The 18,693-nt window shown below is 40.3% G+C and overlaps 1 protein-coding gene across 5 annotated transcripts; it reads right to left on the minus strand.

Moving 5' to 3' along the window:
* Positions 1-1,848: 1,848 nt before the first annotated feature.
* Positions 1,849-18,692, minus strand: scml2 (Scm polycomb group protein like 2). Of its 5 annotated transcripts, none has more exons than XM_011610205.2 (14): positions 18,578-18,692; positions 15,667-15,752; positions 15,408-15,473; positions 14,982-15,052; positions 14,634-14,868; positions 14,214-14,302; positions 13,717-13,960; positions 5,593-5,909; positions 5,229-5,358; positions 4,911-5,117; positions 4,285-4,458; positions 3,921-4,133; positions 3,412-3,563; positions 1,849-3,127 (listed from the first exon to the last, which is right to left on the minus strand). In XM_011610205.2, the coding sequence occupies exons 2-14, from the start codon at positions 15,686-15,688 to the stop codon at positions 3,002-3,004; spliced, it is 2,046 nt and encodes a 681-aa protein (XP_011608507.2). In that variant the 5' UTR covers positions 15,689-15,752; positions 18,578-18,692; the 3' UTR covers positions 1,849-3,001. The 5 variants fall into 5 exon arrangements, with proteins under 5 accessions (XP_011608507.2, XP_029702086.1, XP_029702084.1 ...); XM_029846226.1 differs by having other exon boundaries at positions 3,921-4,130; positions 18,574-18,674; XM_029846224.1 differs by having other exon boundaries at positions 18,574-18,673.
* Position 18,693: the final 1 nt, after the last annotated feature.

Raw genomic sequence — 18,693 nt, forward strand, 5'->3', positions numbered from 1 at the left:
TCTACTCACTGGACAATCATAAGGAACTGTAAAGAAAATCTGTTCAGATGGAGAATATAAACATGTATTTTGGGGGGGTGCTGGATCATATTGCTGGAGCATTAGACTGGGTGTGAGGAAAACACTTTAAAGGTTTTCTGGATTTGTTCAAATTGCATAAATGGATAATGTGATTATTGTGTAAAAAAAAAAAATCATGAGGAAACATCCACAGATCCCATAACATTGGTTGCTGTCATTGACTCCAACTGTTTACTTTCAAAGACTTTTTAACGCTGATACATTATGTATCTCGTAAAATCTTACGCGGGAACAAACGTTTAAATATTAGCGGACAAAGAATACAAGACATGTTTGTTTTTCATGATTTTCCTGTCCTTCCATTGATACAATTGTTTTTAAAGACTGTTTTCTTTACTTACAAAAGCTGCATTGACTAATAACAATTTAATTAGAAAGTAGATGTACGTATTTGCCATGAGTTTTAGCCCTGTCAAACCTAAAAATGAGAATAACTCTTTTTTTTTCATTAGATTTATTAATATACGGCATGCGAATAATCCAAAAGATAATCAATGAATATTTTTTTCTCAATTTTGTACAGTGTGGGATAAAATAAGACAGGATGTGTGTGGAGGCAAACAAAAAGCAGTGTAACTATATTATAAAAAAAATTTCCCTGTTTAAAACCAGCTAGGATTTAACAGATTTGAAATTGCTTTTGTATTTTTGTATATTGTAAATACATTTTTAAATGGAAAAAACTTTCAAAATTTCTTTTATATAAAAAATGAAGTGAAATCCAAAAAAAAAATATTTTTTTTCAAAGTTTACATAAATATTCTCAAGCATTTGTAGATTTTGGAGCTGTGCAACACATTCTGTATTTTATTTATCAGGCGGAGATGAAACAAGTGTGAAAATGTCATCATTCTATATCTAATTCATTTTACCAGCTCATCAGACTGCTCAGTATCTGTGCATAGAAAAAAAGCCAATAAATGTGATTGCGTTTAAATTTTCAGCTTTATGTGTGAGACTTCCTTCCTCCATCTGAACCGAGCGCATGTGTATGCATCACCAGCAGGGGGCGGTAGTTTGCCCAATTCCCCTGTTCTGTCCTTCGTGTCATCAGATGGGTCTAGTCACACCCATCAGCTAATCACACACTCATTCTGCGTAACTGAAAATTATGATTGATGCAATATTTGATCTTAAAAAAAATCAGAGTAAATTGTCTTCACAGCAGAAGAAGAGCTTGGTTTTAAAACTTTTAAACACATTTTTTGTTTAAAAGAATTACAAATTTACAATCTGCAAAATGACACCCCATATTTAGCCATAACAGTGTTTGACGTTAATAATTCTATGCTTCTGGTGAATATAAGAGTGTGCATCTTTATCACAGAAACATTGTCAAATACACTGAAAAAGGGTGAATAACTTATTTTCTGCTCAGGCATGTGACCTAGATGACCTTTAAACAATTACTCCATTTTGACTTTCTTTAAGTAAGACATCCATGATCCTTTGACCTTTAACCTCAGACCCCAAAGGCACATACTAACAAGCACACTTAGAACTGATCCAAACTAAAAGAACACCGATATGTTAATTTGTGCTAATTTCTTTTCCATCTTGCATTTTTTCCCATCTATTTTCACTTCCGCTGCCAACTAAGAGTTTATTGCTGTACACCCTGAACCGACGGCCAAAACACCTTGGAAAAGACCCCCGATGGCATGTAAGCAAGAAAGAACTGTAACTCTACACAAAATCCTAATCCATCACTTCATTTTGGCCTGTTCCAAATCAAAATTTTAGCACTGGAATAGAAAAAGTTGAAAGTCGGTGGATAAACATTTAATTGTGCAAATGTATACTAAACATATTTAACAAACTTTTTTATTGAACGTACAGTAAAAACATATATACACATATGTGAAATGCTGCTGAGTAGTTGATGACAAAGGCATTAAAAAATACTCATAGGTGGTTATCGTGCAGTCCCTCTATAACGAACACAAAACAATGATGTAAAACATCTTCAACAAAACAAACCCCGACCTAAAACCTGAGGTTCACATTAAAGCAACATGAATTCAAGTATCAACTTGTTACCACTACAGGAGAGCAACAGTGTGAAACGCAGGTAGGACACAAATAGTTTGGTCTGCAAAAACGGTTCTGAAATGTTCAGAAAAACCTATATTTCCACCATCCAATAAATACTAAGACCTGAATTATCACCTGGACACAACATCATCCTGCAGGTAGTTAATTGATGATCCACGCAAAGATAAGTTCAGGCAGAAATTAATCTGATTACAAATACGCTGATTATAGGTTGGTTGGTACACTTTGAGGAAGTACAAAATGATATTTAAAAAGAACAACTTTTTGTCTGACTTTATACAAAAGGGTTTCTCATGAATTGTTCTCCCAGGAGCACTTGAACAAAAGAAGTAAACAGCTTTGACATTGGGGCTTATCTGTGTTTAAATGTCAGTATTTCCTCTCAACACACCTACATGTATGTAACATATGCGAGGTGCAAAGCACAGTACAAACCTGTAGGGATGTCAGAGCCCAGGCTGAACCCACTCACGTTAGATGTCCTCTAACACAGAAAACACAAAAGACTTCAGAAACCGGTTTTCTACATTTAGAGTCTGCCCTGCCCTACATTTATACCAGCCCCACGCTGCCAGGGTTAATAAGAACCCCTCTGCTGAAAAAAAAACCCTTAGGTAGGGGTCCCTCAAGTACGGTACGAGGTGGCTCCTTCCACACATTTGAAAGAAACTCTTCCACATGTCCGAGAAAGAGACGGGACCACCACTCTTTCACGAACTTTATTGCATCGCGAGGCGATCGCCACCAGTACCTGAACTAGCCAACTGCAGAGCATCCCTCCGGAAACATCTACTCCAGAGATGAAATGGAGAGTAAGAGATGTGGCTGCCAGCGAGGAGAAGGGGAGGAAGAACGTCTCCCTCCTTTATTGTTTGGTCTGTTTCAGTTTCTCAATGTGATGACAGAGTTTGAGTGCTGGCCCCAGCTTGAGTCCCATGTACTTCATGATGATGTCACTGCGCAGCAGCATCAGTGCTTTGCCATCAATCTCCTGAGGAGAAAGAAAGTGGGCGCGCCACGTCAAAATATGAGAATACGACAGGCATTTCCTCTCAGAACAATTCAATCAGCGGCTAATCGCTGGAGACAGGGAGCTGAGGGAGGGTGTTGTTAAAGAATCGTTAAAGTTAATCTGATATAAATCTTGCTCATAATTCCACATCTATCAACATTTGCCATCACTGAAGTACCAACCCAGTTCCTCTACATTGGACAAGAGATTTTAGCATCTTTTCCATGTGTTCACGTGTAATCATTATGCCCAATAGTACTTACATGCTTCCTGAAGAGATCAATGTGTGGGCCCAGTGTCTGTGGATCAGCCTCCTGTACAAACCGGATGACGTCATCAACTGACCAGGAGGAGGCATCATTCGCCGAAGTGTCTTTGTCTTGTTTTAAATGGTCGGGGCCAGTTGTTGAACTGGCTGCTCGGAATAAAGGTGGAAGAGGACAGAGAAGCAGTGAAACAATGGCTTTGTTTCCCGTCCATGGGCAACGGGTCGTTGCTAGCATCAACAGACATCACACAAGAATATTAGAATTCAGTGACTCGGGGTGTGTGTGTGTGTGTGTGTGCATGTGTTCTCATACAAGGTACATAGTGAGGATCAGAATGTGAATTTCATCTGCAAAATGAGGACATTCTGTCAAGTCTCATTTTGTAGCTCTTTTTGAAGGTTTTAGGATTAAGGTAAGAATGTTGCTTTAGTTAAGGTTAGAATTAGGGTTAGGTTTAAGGTTAGAATTAGCGATTTAGTCGTGGAGGCCAGTGGTGGCCCTACCTTCCACTCGTCTATGTGCTGACACTTGGCCGAGCTCAGTGGGGTTGGAGCTGACACGTCGCAGAGGTGGTGGCGTGTGTGTCTGACCCGGATAATACGGCCGCTCCTTCTTTGCTGCTCTGTAGTCTGATGAGGCGTGAATGGCGCCACCAGCAGGATCCTTTGTAGAATTGTCATTGGACACCCCGTTTTCATTGTGAGACAGTGGTTCTGCTTCATGAGAAAAATAATATACACATATATATGTTTATAAAGTCATCTATATGTGTGGTTATATATACACACATGCATTATTGTGCATGGTATAGAATTTCAATTAAAGCTTTATGTTTATGCTTTTACTTCCTCCACATATTCTGCCCACCTGACTTTGTCCTGTTGTAAAAGCGCACATTATTGTTAAAGGGGCTGAAAGGCTGCGAGCTGAAAAGACAGTCACTTTCCAGATACTGGCACATGTTTTCCAAGAACCGTAGCACAGAGGATGTACTGGAGGCGGTGGGTAGCTTCACGTAGCGGATGCCATGTTCTGATCGCACTGCACAGCACAAGAAAACACACACTTATGTTTAATGCATTCATAGATGGGCAGGGAAAGAGTAGCAGATGGCTCAGGGTTAGCACCCTCCCCTTAATAAGCACAAACATAATTTTTTCAACCCATCTCACAATGCACCTCCCACCCAAGCCAAGCTTGCCCACACACACAAAATCATACCCCATCCACAGCTTTCAAAATCTAAATTCCCAAGGGAGAAACAATCCCAGCATCCCAAAGCAGGTTAGATGCACTTGTCATCTCTGATTACAGACATCACCTGATGCCATAGACTGTCTATTATTTCACTCATCTCTACTCTGACCCAACGGAGTGTCTCTGAACACCTTTTGATTTGACTGATTTCCTATGAAAGGTTTAATAAGGACAGTTTAAAAGAACAGTTTTGGAGAAATCCTTAATGGAGACTTGGGGGCTACCCTTTTCTTTACCTCGGATAACTTCTCCTCCTGTGTGTGACTGGCTTTGCAGGAATGACAGCAGCACAGAAGGCTGGTATGTGCAGTCCACACAGGCCTGAACCGCCTGCTGGAGGACTGCATTAACGGGAGCTGGACCAAAGTGGTCAGGAAGCTGCTGGACCAGTTTCCGGTCAAGATGTGGGCCATAGGCTCCATGCTTGTTCACATACACGCAAACTGGGAAGACAAAAATTTAAAGATTAACCAGCGGGAATCTTTAATAAACCTAATGGGAATAACAACACAGTTAATCATCATAGTTGATGCGTGTATTCACTGTATTCACACCTGTGCAAACTACATTTGAGCCGTTTCCATGGTTGTTCTCAGTAGAGATGTGACTGGTGCTCAATCGGGTGTCTGGTGGTGGTGTTGGAACTGATGATGCCCCATGGGATTGGACCACTCGAGGCTTCTTCTGCAGTTAAAAATAAGCAGACACTCTCATTAACTCCATAACAAATGCAGTTAATAAATGATTTATTAAAGGTGACCTGAAGCAGATGCCGCAGCTTCTCATATGTTAATTGTGCTCCACATCAAGCCTTGTTCCCTCAATACACGCAAACCTATTTCTGCTTATTACAGTTAATAAAAATGGGACTATTCCTGGATCTTGGAACGATAGCTCATAAAAGCTGTAACATCTCACCTTGTTTTTGGGCTTGGGCCCTCTCTTCTTGTGTGGTCTTGGTGCCAACTGACCCTCAAAGGCAGTTCTTGCAGGACTGAGTGAGGTTCCGTTTACTGCTGCCGCCGCTGCAGCCTCGGCTGCTGCCTTCAACAGAGCAATAGTCTGCGACTTTGGACGACGGCCTCGGACACCCTTCCGCACCGGTAGGGGCGGTAAGGGGTTTGGCAGTCGGTATGACGTCTGCATGGATGAGGAAGAGTTGGCAGAGGAACGACGTGTGCTGAAGGAGGATGAGGTGGAAGACACAGGAGCAAGGAGAGCACCAGGGAGGGTAACTGTGGATGGAGGAAATAGGACATTTGTACTGGAACTATGACATATCATTTGCAAACCAAAGGTTTTGTGTGGATAAAGCAACAATTCAAAAATATTTGATGACATATTTGCATATGTAAAAGCGTGTGCAGGTGAAAATAAAAGCGTATTGTTGAGAAATCTTACTAAAGTCAATAAGGTTTGCATTTAGAGCACATTTATAGTGGCAGGTCCTTTGTACAAAGCCCCTAACACTCAAATGTGTCAAAAGTCACATCTTTGAGACGACCTGTCCACTAGATGATTTCCCAAATGACATCTAAAATATTGATTATAGTGAAGCAATAACATTTTATCTTAAATAATATGAGCATAAACAAATATAATATCAAAATATTGAATGTGTTTTCAAATTTAGAGAAGTTGGTGTTTGCAAGCTAAGACAGATATTACCCATACTCCATGAAAATGGTGGTGGAACACTCTTAACATAATGCTCCATGTTCATGTCAAGTTAAAACCAGTTGGTGCATGCGGCACATGTCGACTCCTGCTGAAGAACATGCTCCATTTTTTTATTTTTAGCTCAGGATAGCTAGCAGGTGGTCAAACAGAAATACAATAAAAGGCAATCGCTGGCATGTCAGCAGAGCAAAACAACACAATAGGGCTCCTATTCAGTCTGGAGCATTGAATCAGACTTGATAACAAAATCATCGTATTGAACATGTGAAAGAAAGAAAACAAAAAAAGAAAGTGAATAAAAGAGAGGCAAAAAAGAGAAAGATAACATCTCATATTTAAATACAAACTCATGGCTTACTGAAAGCAGCAACCTGAGGGAGCGTAAAGCTCTCCGGGGACCGAGGCTTTCATTAGAGCCACTTGACTGAGGCGATATGAAGAGAATGTGGAAGCCTTATGGTATTCTCTGAGGGGCCCCTGAAAGCTGTTTATTTAGAGGGCACATGAATGTGCCTCCAGAAAAGACCAGTATTTGGTTTCAGACATGGTCACACAAAGCACATTCTCAGAGGACCAAACCAGCTAGCATGGTGGCACACTTATTTCACACAGCTGTAAGCTCAACGAAGGCAGATTAAAGTTTGTTTGCGGGGCACCAATCAGTATCAGCGGCTTCTAATTCACCATAGGAAATAGAGTAGGGGGGCCGACTGTGATCTCCCACTGAAAATCTAATCCATTCATGTTATGTGATGGCACCAAGGCAACACGTACCGTTTTCCCCCTGGAGATTAGTGTCATTTCCCCCGTATACTGTTTCAAGATAACGTTTACTTTGGAGAACACCTCTGCATGTTTAACTGACACTTCAAAAAAAACAGGCTGCTTATGAATGCATTTCATTCAATGCTTTCTGACGATGAGCGATCTGTTTTAACCAAAGACTTTAATTTTTCTCAAAGGTGTCTTAAGAATCGCAGGGTTTTTGACATATGTGGAAACTTTATGTAGTCAGACTTGTAAATCCTGCCAGTTTGGTTTGCAAGGATTTAATGACAGAGCCAGTGATGGAACCAGAAATGTTCATTGGAGTGGCCAGGAAGGGTTTTTAAACATCCCAGTTCTGGAACACAGTTTTCCAACAGTTTTGTTTTAATGACTGTCACATCCTTACATTGTTTTTGACAAATGCCACTTTTTCCTAATAAGAGGGCTGCACAGGGGCTGTTACAATGGGCATGGTTTTGGATTATGGGAGGAAATAGCAGTAATGTAACCAGAATACGGCTTAGAACATTCTCAATATGAGCAAACACCACCCTGGAGGCCTAGATGAACTTTTATTCAAAATAAAATGCATAAGAACACATTTTTACTTGACGCAGAACATCAATTAAGGGGATGAAGAGATGCATTCATTTTCAGTACTGTCTGATTCAACCAAGTCAAACAATTAAAAAATCATCACAATTAAAAGCTGTAAGACAACTGATCACAACCCTTCTAAATCATTAGAAAGGTTTAGCTGCTTAAACACTGGTCTCCTGATCTGTACCACCCACTGCATTCCTGGCCTATCTTTGTGGTTCATGTGTCTATTTGTTGATGAATGATTTTCTATTTAATAAAAAAAAAAATCAGAAAGTCTCTTCTTGCTTCCAGCCATCCAGGTCTGCTCTCATTGCCTTTAATAATTAGTGTTAAAGATGGTAGAGTGAAGTTATTCACCAGGAGAATAAGAGCTCCACTATCACTGATACATCAGCTTTTATACCAAATGGAGTGCTGTGATGCCCTTTTATCAGTTAAAAGTTAAATATGTGCTTTAAATAAAAGTAACAGATTTTTGTTCAAGGAAGGGGCATATTAGTCTCTTTTACCAGTAAAAGGCCTGACAATTCTGAAATAATTGAAATAAAAAAATAATTATTATATATATATATATATATATACTGTGTATATACTGTGTGTGTATATATATATATATATATATATAGTGTCTATTACTGTATTTAAACAATGTGTAGTTTTTTACACTGTTAAGATGCAAATCAAGAAAATTACAAACTTGAGTAGAGCATGTCTAGCAAGCAAAACAGAGACATATGGTTCTGATCATGACTATAGTTCTTACCGACCTGCTGGCCTAAGCCACAGCCCGAGGAGACATGTGCACATGCAATCGTGTGCACGTGTGTGTGTGTGTGTGTATGTATGTATGTGTGTGCACGCACATGCACTCATGAGAACCAGGTCGCTGAGAAGTGTGTCTCTGTTGTCTGGGACGTGGGGGAGGGCCTGCTTGGAGTTGCCTCTCATCTAATTACAACTCCCCCCAAAAGGCACCTCCTCCTTAGAGCAAACAGTCCATTCAACCACACACACACACACACACACACACAAGGCTGTATGAAAGTTATAAAGTGTAGCTTCAGGTGTGTGTAAGCGCACTTTTGTGCATGTATGGGTGTGTGTATGAGAGAAATTTTTTGAAAGTGGAAGTCACTTAAACAGTAAGAGTATAAACTTAACACACAAGGCACAATGAGTATCGGTCTTAGGGAAACTTTAAAAAAAAACTACACACTCCTATAAATACTACATATACCTATGTATACATAAATGTTGAAAACTTAAAAGTATTTCAAATCAGTGCAGTGGAAAATCTTGCTTGACTGAGCCTGCAGCAAAGTAATTATTTATGAGGGCCACACAAAAAAAGGCACGTGATCAAAAACACATGGACGCGCATGCAAAGAATACTGTCAACTACACAAACATCTTTCAGCCAGCCTCCGCTCTCTTAAAGCAAGCCAAGAAAAGTCCAAATGTCTTCAAGCCAAACAAAGAAAAATGTGCGAAAAAGGATCTTAAATCTTTTCTCCAGAGCAGGAAGCTGCTGCACGTATGAGCAAATTTAACTCTAACTTCCCATTTTTAATATTTTACCCCCCCCCAAAAAAAGGTAACGTAAAAAAAAATGCAGTTCTGTAACTTAGATTACCAGATTTTTAAACTATCAAACTATTTCAGCTTGTGTAGTGTTTCACTTCAAGTGGCACAAACACCAACACGGAGTAAAACGCTACCATTAAAACTTTACCCAATAGAGAACAACCTAAAAAAACAACACCCCCCACCTCCTCCCAAACACTTTCATTTACCGTAAGAATAGCAGACTCACCAGTAAACCATCTGCTGGTGCTACAGCCAGAACTGGAGCTGTGGCTCTCTGCAGTGGCGGAGGAAGTGGTGGTAGTGGGACTGATATATCCGTAACAATGTTGTCACTGTCGGCAGCTGCTTCCTGGTTCTCTCTAAGAAAGTCAGTCTGGCCTGATGGGTTCTCTTCTCTCTTCCTTGTTTTCTGAACTTTCTGGATTTTTAGCCTCCTTGTCTGCAACTTAATTGTCTCCCATCAGCTGCTTTCGTCTTTTTTACTCCCTGGCAGTCGCCCACAACAAAGCCCACACTGCTGCTGAAGCCCCTGCACGGTTTCCCCTCCCGATGAATGAGGAGGAGGAGGCTTACGGGGGCTAGGGGGGAGGATTTGCATAAGTGCTAAGGAGGGGTAAAGTGGGGAGAAAGGAGAGAGGGAGGGTGGGATGGGGAGGGGAGTTGAGCCTTTTATTCATGTTATCTGTAGGCTATATGGACAGACTACATCGGTCACCTGCTTTAGCGTGAGCCTGTGGGGGAGGGAGAGCGGGAGAGAGGGGTTAACGGTGGAGCTCCAGGAGTGGATGGGGGATGGAGAGAAGGGCAGGAGGGGGTAAAAGGTTAAAATGGATCTGAGGTGTCTTGATTGAAAAAGGGGCTGACTCCTGAAGTCGGTGCACACAGAAGCAAAGCTTTCTCTCCACACACAACCTCTCAGGACCCAGAGGGAGGCGTCACCTCTGTGTAACCCTAAACCATTCAGACAGTACCCGATGAAAGACGGCCGAGTCCAGCGTCAGGAAACTTTGACATGGCCCGATATCACCCCTGGCTCTGCAACAATGCGGACCGCAGTCAGAGGAAGCCTGCATGGGAAAAGTCCCTTCAGGGTGAAATGTCTTAATCTGCTTCTGAATGGACAACATGCAGAGCCAATGTTGTTCATGAAAGAAAAAGCCTATCTAAGGATATTAGATTAAGGTTTTAAGAATCGTAGCATGTGCAGTCCGTCTTTATTATTGCCAATACGCTTCCTTTGAATGAGATTAATTGGCAGTATAAAGTGCAAATTGCGTTCATGATGTTTAAAATAAAGGAAATTCACTGATAAAATAGAAATGTTGAGTATTACTTTAATGACAGTAAAGTGTCTGGCATATTCTGGTCATTTGTAAAAACATTTTGAAAATTAGATAGAGGTTTAATTCTTTTCGCACGCTTCATCATGCTTCGACATGAAATAGCAAACATGCTAGAGTTAAAATGCTACAGTGACCTCATTTAATGCTAAAATAAAGATGCAGTTTTGCGTGGTGAATGTAGTTAGTTAATTATAACACAAAGTCCTGGCACAGCATCTTGTAAAAATAGGTAGCTGGGTCAAAACAGGACAGTTTAAATTAGAAATTCCAAATGTATAAATAATTAGAGTGTCTGGCATTCCTTTATTGCACATATAAAACTAATTAACAGCTCATTAACACTTCAGCCGAGCTCTACTGTTCACCTATAAATATGCAGGGGCTGTCTGGAGGATTCTATTCTCCGCCTTCTCTCAATTACAATGTTTTGTTGAGAAAAATATAAATATGGATAGAGAGGGCTCTTTATTACTATGGCACAAAAAATCCTGTCCAGAAAATGTGTTTATGTGATGCAAATCTGCTTCGGTATGCACACATTTTCCTTTTGCATTATTTTTTCAGCTATTTTAAAAAATATATATATAAAGTAACTTGTTTGTGAAAATTTTTAGTACCTGTGAGCAACCCACGGAATAAGAATGATTACAGGAACCCTCTTCTGTGATGTTAGATTATATTAATAAATTAAGTTTTTATATGACTTGAACACAATAACCACTGAATGTAGGACTAAACAAGATCTGTGATGTCAATATTTATAAATCATACTTTATAAAGACTTTAATAGTAAGTTAATTGCTAAGCCAACTTTATTTGTAACACCTCCTTTCAAGTCGAGACTCACAACTTGACTAAACTCCAACTGGGTGTTAATGATGAAGAGACACAATTAAACATTAGATAAAAAGATATTAAATCTAGCTGCTGGTGAAGGACACGGATGAAGGTGTCACATGGCTGGCCAGTGTTTAAGCCAGTGTTTCGTCAGATCAGCCTGGTTTATGTACACATAAACAAGCTGCAGGCCACTAACTCGACTGCTGCAATCCATCAACAAAGAGGGAAAATCCAAGAAAACACACACACACACACACAACACACAAGCGTTACAGTAGCCAAGACGTCTGTAAATCTGGGTTAAAAGCCAGACGCTTTCTGATGGAGCCCGGATCATTTCAGCCAACATGAGGAGTGACATGAAAAAAACTGATGCAGTTTCTTTAGTCGCAAAACTTTAAAAAACATCTTTAGTCAAAAAACAGCCTTTAAGGGTGACAAATGTCTACAGAAACTGAGCAGCTAATCTCTAATAATGTGAAAATCACACAGTGGTAGTTCCGCAAGAGCTCAGAGTAATTAGCTGGTAATTACACCCTGACTGATAATTAGTAGTCTGAATTAAATTTCCTTTAATTTAATTAATTAACACTCTATTTCATAATTTTTTTCAAATGATAATCTGGATAATTGTTTTATCAATACAAACTGTATAATATATTAGGTCAGATGGCTTTATATATTGTAACCATAAATATTAATGTGTTATTTAGGCTTAATTGCAATAGAAAAGTTTTAAGCTAGCTGACATGTAAACACTCTATAGGGGAGTGCAGTCAGGAATTACATAAAATCACACATATAAATATATTGAAGATGGACCTTTGGGGAACTCTGCAGGAGGAAAGGAGAGCCTCTGCAGGAGGTCAGAGGAGGTCACAGAGACACAGACTGACTTGGTTCTCCAACAAAGCAAAGACTACCGTAAATTAGTCCGAAAAATATGTACAGTCAGAGGAGGTGACATTTTCTGATCTCGAGCGAAGCTGCTGCCTCTAAAGACACGACTGACGGCATGAATAGTGTTCAGAACAAACACAGGCCAGTGAAAACATCCATAGGTCAATGATATGGAAATGGGGCAGGACTCTAGAGAAGCCTTAAACCTCTCAATGGACATTTTTAAATAGAGTGTTGAATGGATGAAAATAAAATTTGATGCGTTTTGAAGAAATGTCGCATTCAAGGGTGTTTCTGCTTTTTTAAAGAATTGATCAGTAACTGCAGACCATGGTGTTTCCATTTCTTTGTCCCATCTACATTGGCATGAAAGCATAACCAAAAAGACAAATGACAAAAGTGAATAGCCAGTCACATCAGTCCTGAAAATTACTGTTAATAATTGATGACTTCAAGAATGATTCATGAGCAGTGCAAAAGCCTAATCAATAAATTAAAAGAAAAAACACTTAAAATTTTTATCAGATATGTCATGTAAAATACAAAAGCTTACCAGATGAATAGGAAAAAGAAAATTATTTTCTGCAGTTTAATCTGAAGCAGATAGAATTCTCTCACAATATGAAAGAAAGCTATTGCCTTTTTAAATACAAGTGTGCTTTATTACATATCTTAAGCGCTTTGTATCCGCAGGACTAATTATACCTCATAAACTAATCCAAATGGCCAACAAACTCTAAACAAACGGTCGAGTTATTTTGATTTAGGGATTGCAGGGATTCCGTTTGTGCTCTGCTTCCCTCTAGTGGTCAGAAGTGGTAACACAACAGGTCGACAAAGCCTGTTACTCAAAACAATAACAAGAAAAGAAAAGAAATGGCAAATAATCTGATAAACGGATTTCATGTCCAATATTTGCTGCTGATCTATATTCGCTTTCAAATAACTCATGGCACAAGAAATAAATTGCTTTATTTTAGCCATTTGGGAACTGGTAAACTGGATATGTGTCCCCTGGATTTACTTAAATGGCCTAATGATCATTAAAAAAATAATTATTTGATTTTTAAACAAGGGAAAGGCAGGCAGTCAATGAGATAATCAATTATTGTTTTTGTCATAGAACTTTTCTGCAAAATGAACTTCTTCCATTTACAGAAAATAATATACAAGCAAATTTGTGGCTATTTATATTTATTGTTGACCTTTAAAATAAAGATTCATCCAATTGATTTTCATAATGTTATGGATACAGAATGTGACTGATCTGTTATCACTAGTTATTAAAAAGCAAGCTAATGAGAGAGAAAAAGTGACTTACAGAAGTTTCCCGGTGGCTGTAAAGTGTGTTTGGTCAGAGTGCACCATCCCACGGGGAAGATGTCTCTGGAGTCGAAGGGACACCAGTAGTCGAAGGCGCCTCGCCAGCCATCAAACATGACGAAGATCTCCTGACCTCTGACCTCTCCCACTGTTGCAGGACAAATAAGGTAGGGGTTCTTCCTGTCCACAGCCTCCAGCTTCATACCAGGCTGGAAGTAGTTTTTAGTGGGACTGGGGGGTTCCTAATCATGACGAGATTTATCGTATGCTCAGTACTGATGTGGCTTACAAATCAACAACAACAACAAAAACAACAACAATAATAATAATAACCTTTATTAGATATGGAGAACAGGGAGCCTTTCAAGTTTTTATGAAGACATGAGAAACCCCTTGAGTTTTAGGTCACATTTAAATGCCACAATTAATATTAGACATTAGCCTGGGCCTTTAGGGACATCCAGGGGTTTAGCAGCGTGACTTAGGTGTGATTACCTTTTTAAAGGCAGAGGCGGGGGCCATCTCTGCCCCACTCAGGGTCCGCAGGAGGAACATGGGCCACGAAGACGCATTCATCCTGAAACCTGCACACAGACGAGTGGGAGACAAAAGTTCATTTGGGACTGAAGACGCTGAAGATCAGGTGTGCATAAAAAGATGAGACAAGCAGAAGACTGACTTAGACTTTACGTTTCTAATTATTTTCATAAGAATGACAAAAATAACAAGTGAAATCACTTAAAGTAAGTAAAAACAACACATTAAACACTGCAGGCAGCAGCCTGGAGTTAAAAAATAACACTGAGTGAAAAAACTGGATTTAAAAGCAAATTCTTTGTTCGTGTTTTTAAAATGTGATCCTGGAGAAAAGCAGGTCAGGAGTGGAAACTCCTGCAAAGAGTTTGGGGCGCTGACCCAGTGGTGGCTGCAGCATGTCTCCGTTCCTCTCACAGGTCCCTATCGGCTGGATGTCGGACGAGTCGATCAGTCTCCAGAAGTCGTTGGTGTTGTCGCTGCCGTCCAGACGCAGGCGCAGGCGAATACCCATCATGCCCATCACCGTCGCAATGCAGACAGAGTTGGAGTTGCGGGGGTCGCGGGCTTCAAGTTTCATACCTGCTTTGAATTCATTGGAAGGGGGGACTCTGGACTGCGGGGGGAGGGGGAGGGCATGGAATACAGCAGAAATACGGAATATCTTCACACAGATCAACAACCATCAAGAAAATGAACACAGGATCTTAACAATATAGATCAAGCTACCTGTTTGAAGCACGTAGGCGACGCTGCAATAGAAGAAGTCTCTCTCAGGTAGTCTTCCCAGCTGAAAGGTTCTACCAACAATTCCAACAGAAAAGCAACACTGAATACTGAGAGGAAGGAACGGGGCAGCCACCACTGAGCCTAAATGACCAGTTATTAATCTGTCAGCAGGTTCGTCTGCTTATATATTCACTCACTGTAGACTAGTTGTCACATTAGTCTCAGGTTTATGTAGCCTGCTGAACATTTATCTTCTTTTTGTTAAGCCAGGAGGAACACAGCAGCAGTTATTTACATGCAGTAATACAAGACTAACCCCAAAACCCGCTGAGGCTCACTGGCTAATAAGTCAAAAAGATTTCATTCGGGGGGCTTATGAAAAGACTAACAAAGGAGGGGAAGTGGGGCGAGATCAGAGATACCAACCGTTGGATTTGTCGAGGGCAGAGCCTGCTGAGATGCTGCTCTGTCTTTCCTTCTCCTCTTTCTGATCTGGAATCAAAAGATGATTGAAACGCTCATCAGGGTTTGGGGGAGACTGAAGCGCAGGCTGTAATTACTGCGGCATAAAACATGGGTTTGAAGCAGTTCAAGGCAAAAAGGAAATTAATCTGAGGCGCAGAAAAGAAAAAGTTTAATTAAATGAGGGAAAACATCAGTTTAAAGGTCGTGCGGGGGGGCTTACCTCTGTGTGGTGTTCGGCCCATGCTGAGGGGAAAGTGCTCTTGCAGAGGACACGGGGGCTTTTAGCGGCTTTTACCTACGCAGACACTGAAGAGGAGACACTGATTAAATCAAGGGAAGCACATCTTCAAATAAAAGGACACATTTAAGCGAGAATGCAGTTTAGAATCAACCTGTAACAGATTCCAACTCTGCTGGAGTGGAACATGCTAACAAAGTCCACCGACACCTGCTCGATTAGGCAATCTCTGCTGTTACTTCCATGGCACAGCAGCATTGTTTTAGTGAATTACTCATTTATAACAGACTTTAGTCTACAAGGAGTTTAGAAACCTGTGATAAATCACTCATAATATTTTGAGATTCTGACTATTGGCCTGTTTTAAATGCTGATTTTGTACTTTGTACTACTTAAACTGTCAAATTACCTAAAAACACAATTTACCTTTCTAGTTATTATTAATCATTATTGCAGATGACAGAACAAAGGTAGGTTCCATTTACAAACTCCTCACATTTCTGCAAAGTGTTTGTTGCTCAGACGAGTCAGCGCTCATATAATCTACAACAGTTAAGCACAAATCAACACCCTAAAATCTACTACCGCACTCTCTTAGGCAAAAATTCTGGATTCCAGTGTGCAGAGACCTGAGCAAAGTCCCACTCCATGTGAAGACAGCTGAGGGAAGACACAAAAAGAGCCAAATCTTCCAAAAATTAGGAACAGACTCCAAACACAATGAGGAAAATCTCCCGAAGGGGCCGTGTCTCCCATTCTGTTTTGTATCTGAAGCGTTCCTCTCCCTCCATCTGAAGATACCACTCCCCCCATCTCCACTCCCCCATCAGCAGCAAATCCCATTGAGCCAAAAGGAGCCATAAAGATTCCAAGCTGCCATAAAAAGCCATTAAGGATGTGGATGTGGGGGCTACATGAAAAGGAGCACGACTCTGCAGACGGGCTCACAGGTCTTCCTCCTGAGTCTTCCTCACTCAACAGGCTCAGAGGAAAAGTCCCGCAGACCAGGAACTACTTCAATTTTACTGCCTCCATTTCACCTCAGGAGGTGATAAACGACCTCACACATGCCCTAAAGATTAAAGATTTAAAGATTAAGATTAAAGATTCAACACGTGCTGATATTTATATGTTGTTTCTGAAATTTTAAAGTAATGTCAGACATTCTTTGTTTTTTTTAAACCAAAAAATAGAACTTTAGATGCCAACAGCAGATAGGATAAGGAAATTCATGGTTAAAATATCAACAAAGCCCAAAACAATTTGCTATAATATCCATAGCAAATGTGAAATTTTGTGCCACAAATCAAAGCCAACTGTTCATTTTTCATTTTCTCTGATCCTCATTTATTCATTTCAGACTCCAAACACGCTCAAATCAATGTGACATTTTGATGATTTTCCTCTTTTATCTGACATTAATGAGGATATCTTTGTTTTAAACTCTTAAAAATGTATTATTTCCAAAAACGTTAGAGAGGAAAATGACAATTACTGCACTGAGGTAATATTCAAAAGACAAATTTCCAGGGTTTGCACAGAAAACGGAAACAAATGACGGATCCAGTCAGCAATATAAATTTAAAAGAATAACTTGAAATTTAATTTTCAATTGAATTCCTTTGGACACTAAAGCCAAATTACAGAAACAATATTCTGTTCAGGAAGCAAAATAATATTAAGTAAAGCTAAAAACTAAATCTTACACACCTTTTCACTCTTTACGAAAGTAACAACTATTTTTTTTCACTAGGTGCTGCTGTAGATTTCTGAATAATCAAATTTCATTTTTCATTGCAAAGCAGAATAAGTATTTATCTGCCATGTTTTGTCTGTGGATTTTATATATATATAATGTAGGGAAAATTCTGATGAAGGGGAAGATATTTCTCATAAGATTTTATAGATTAAAAAGTTTGACAATCCTATTTCAAGACTAATCATTTTATTGGGTTATTTTTGATTGACTCAAACATTAAAATCCAGGTCTGTGTCTGTCAGAATACATTAAATAAAGATATGAAACTAGTAAAACCTTAAAATAAAGGTTTCATGATCTAACACTATTTTTGTAGAGATAAATTCCAAATTTCTTATTAAATAAAATTGATGTGATTAACCTTCAATATAATGTAAAGATAAATTGAGGGTTTTGCTGGGGTGGGGGGGTTACTTGATTTTTGTCTTTTCCTCATTCGTCCCACGTTAATGTTTTAATCAAGAAACTGATCTGAAGCAGAAGATGTCTCCTCATCCTCTGACAACATGTGAGTCCAGATGAAGCCAGCCTGAGGACTCCGTGCGTCTCCTGGTGTTCTCAGGCTGGATCACATTACTGCTGAGAGCCGGAGGGGTGTGACTCGCTGCAGGGCGTCACCTCCACGATGGGAACTTAAGAAACGGTTTCAGGCCAGCAACTTCCATCACTAAACACCCCTCCCCTCCTCCCAGTGCACGCACAGTTGCAGCCCGGCTCCGTCCAGCTACTCTAACTATCCAGCAGAGTCTTTACAGCAGCTCAGGATACATTTCATGCAAAAAGACGTAACGAATTTTTGCTTTACGGTCACATTTTGTGGGCGGGACTGGTCGGTCTGAGGGCTCGGAACTGACGTGAGAGCTGCGGCCGCGGTCCTGCAGCAGAACTGAACCGACATAAACGCTGCGTTAGCTGCGGCGGGAGGAGGTAAACAGGCGGCGAAGGCACATCTGCACGCTTGCATGTTCCTGCTGGAACGCTGGTGCGCACCATCTCTCCACCCGCACGGACGCCCCTGTAAATACGCACTGCTGTCTGCGCAGAGGCGCAGCCAATCCGGCCTCCTCCGAGCACACACACGCGCGAACCTTGTGTTCGGAGTGAGAGTAATTATGAGATATGAACCGTACCAACCGTCTGAAGAGGCTGTTTTGATGGAAGCGTCCTCACTATCTAGCAGATACATGCCGCCATATTCGCTGCAGCTCCGCGCATGTCCACAGCGCAGTGCTGTAATACACATTTTTCCA

Source organism: Takifugu rubripes, chromosome 13, assembly GCF_901000725.2.
Source record: "Takifugu rubripes chromosome 13, fTakRub1.2, whole genome shotgun sequence".
Lineage (NCBI taxonomy): Eukaryota > Metazoa > Chordata > Actinopteri > Tetraodontiformes > Tetraodontidae > Takifugu > Takifugu rubripes.

Coding starts and splice junctions, on each gene's coding strand:
- scml2 (XM_011610205.2), bottom strand. CDS start 15,688: ATGGGCCGAACACCACACAGAG. Junction 15,053..15,407: donor TGCCCTCGACAAATCCAACG/GTTGGTATCTCT, acceptor AATTGTTGGTAG/AACCTTTCAGCTGGGAAGAC. Junction 4,459..4,910: donor AGGAGGAGAAGTTATCCGAG/GTAAAGAAAAGG, acceptor TGTGCTGTGCAG/TGCGATCAGAACATGGCATC.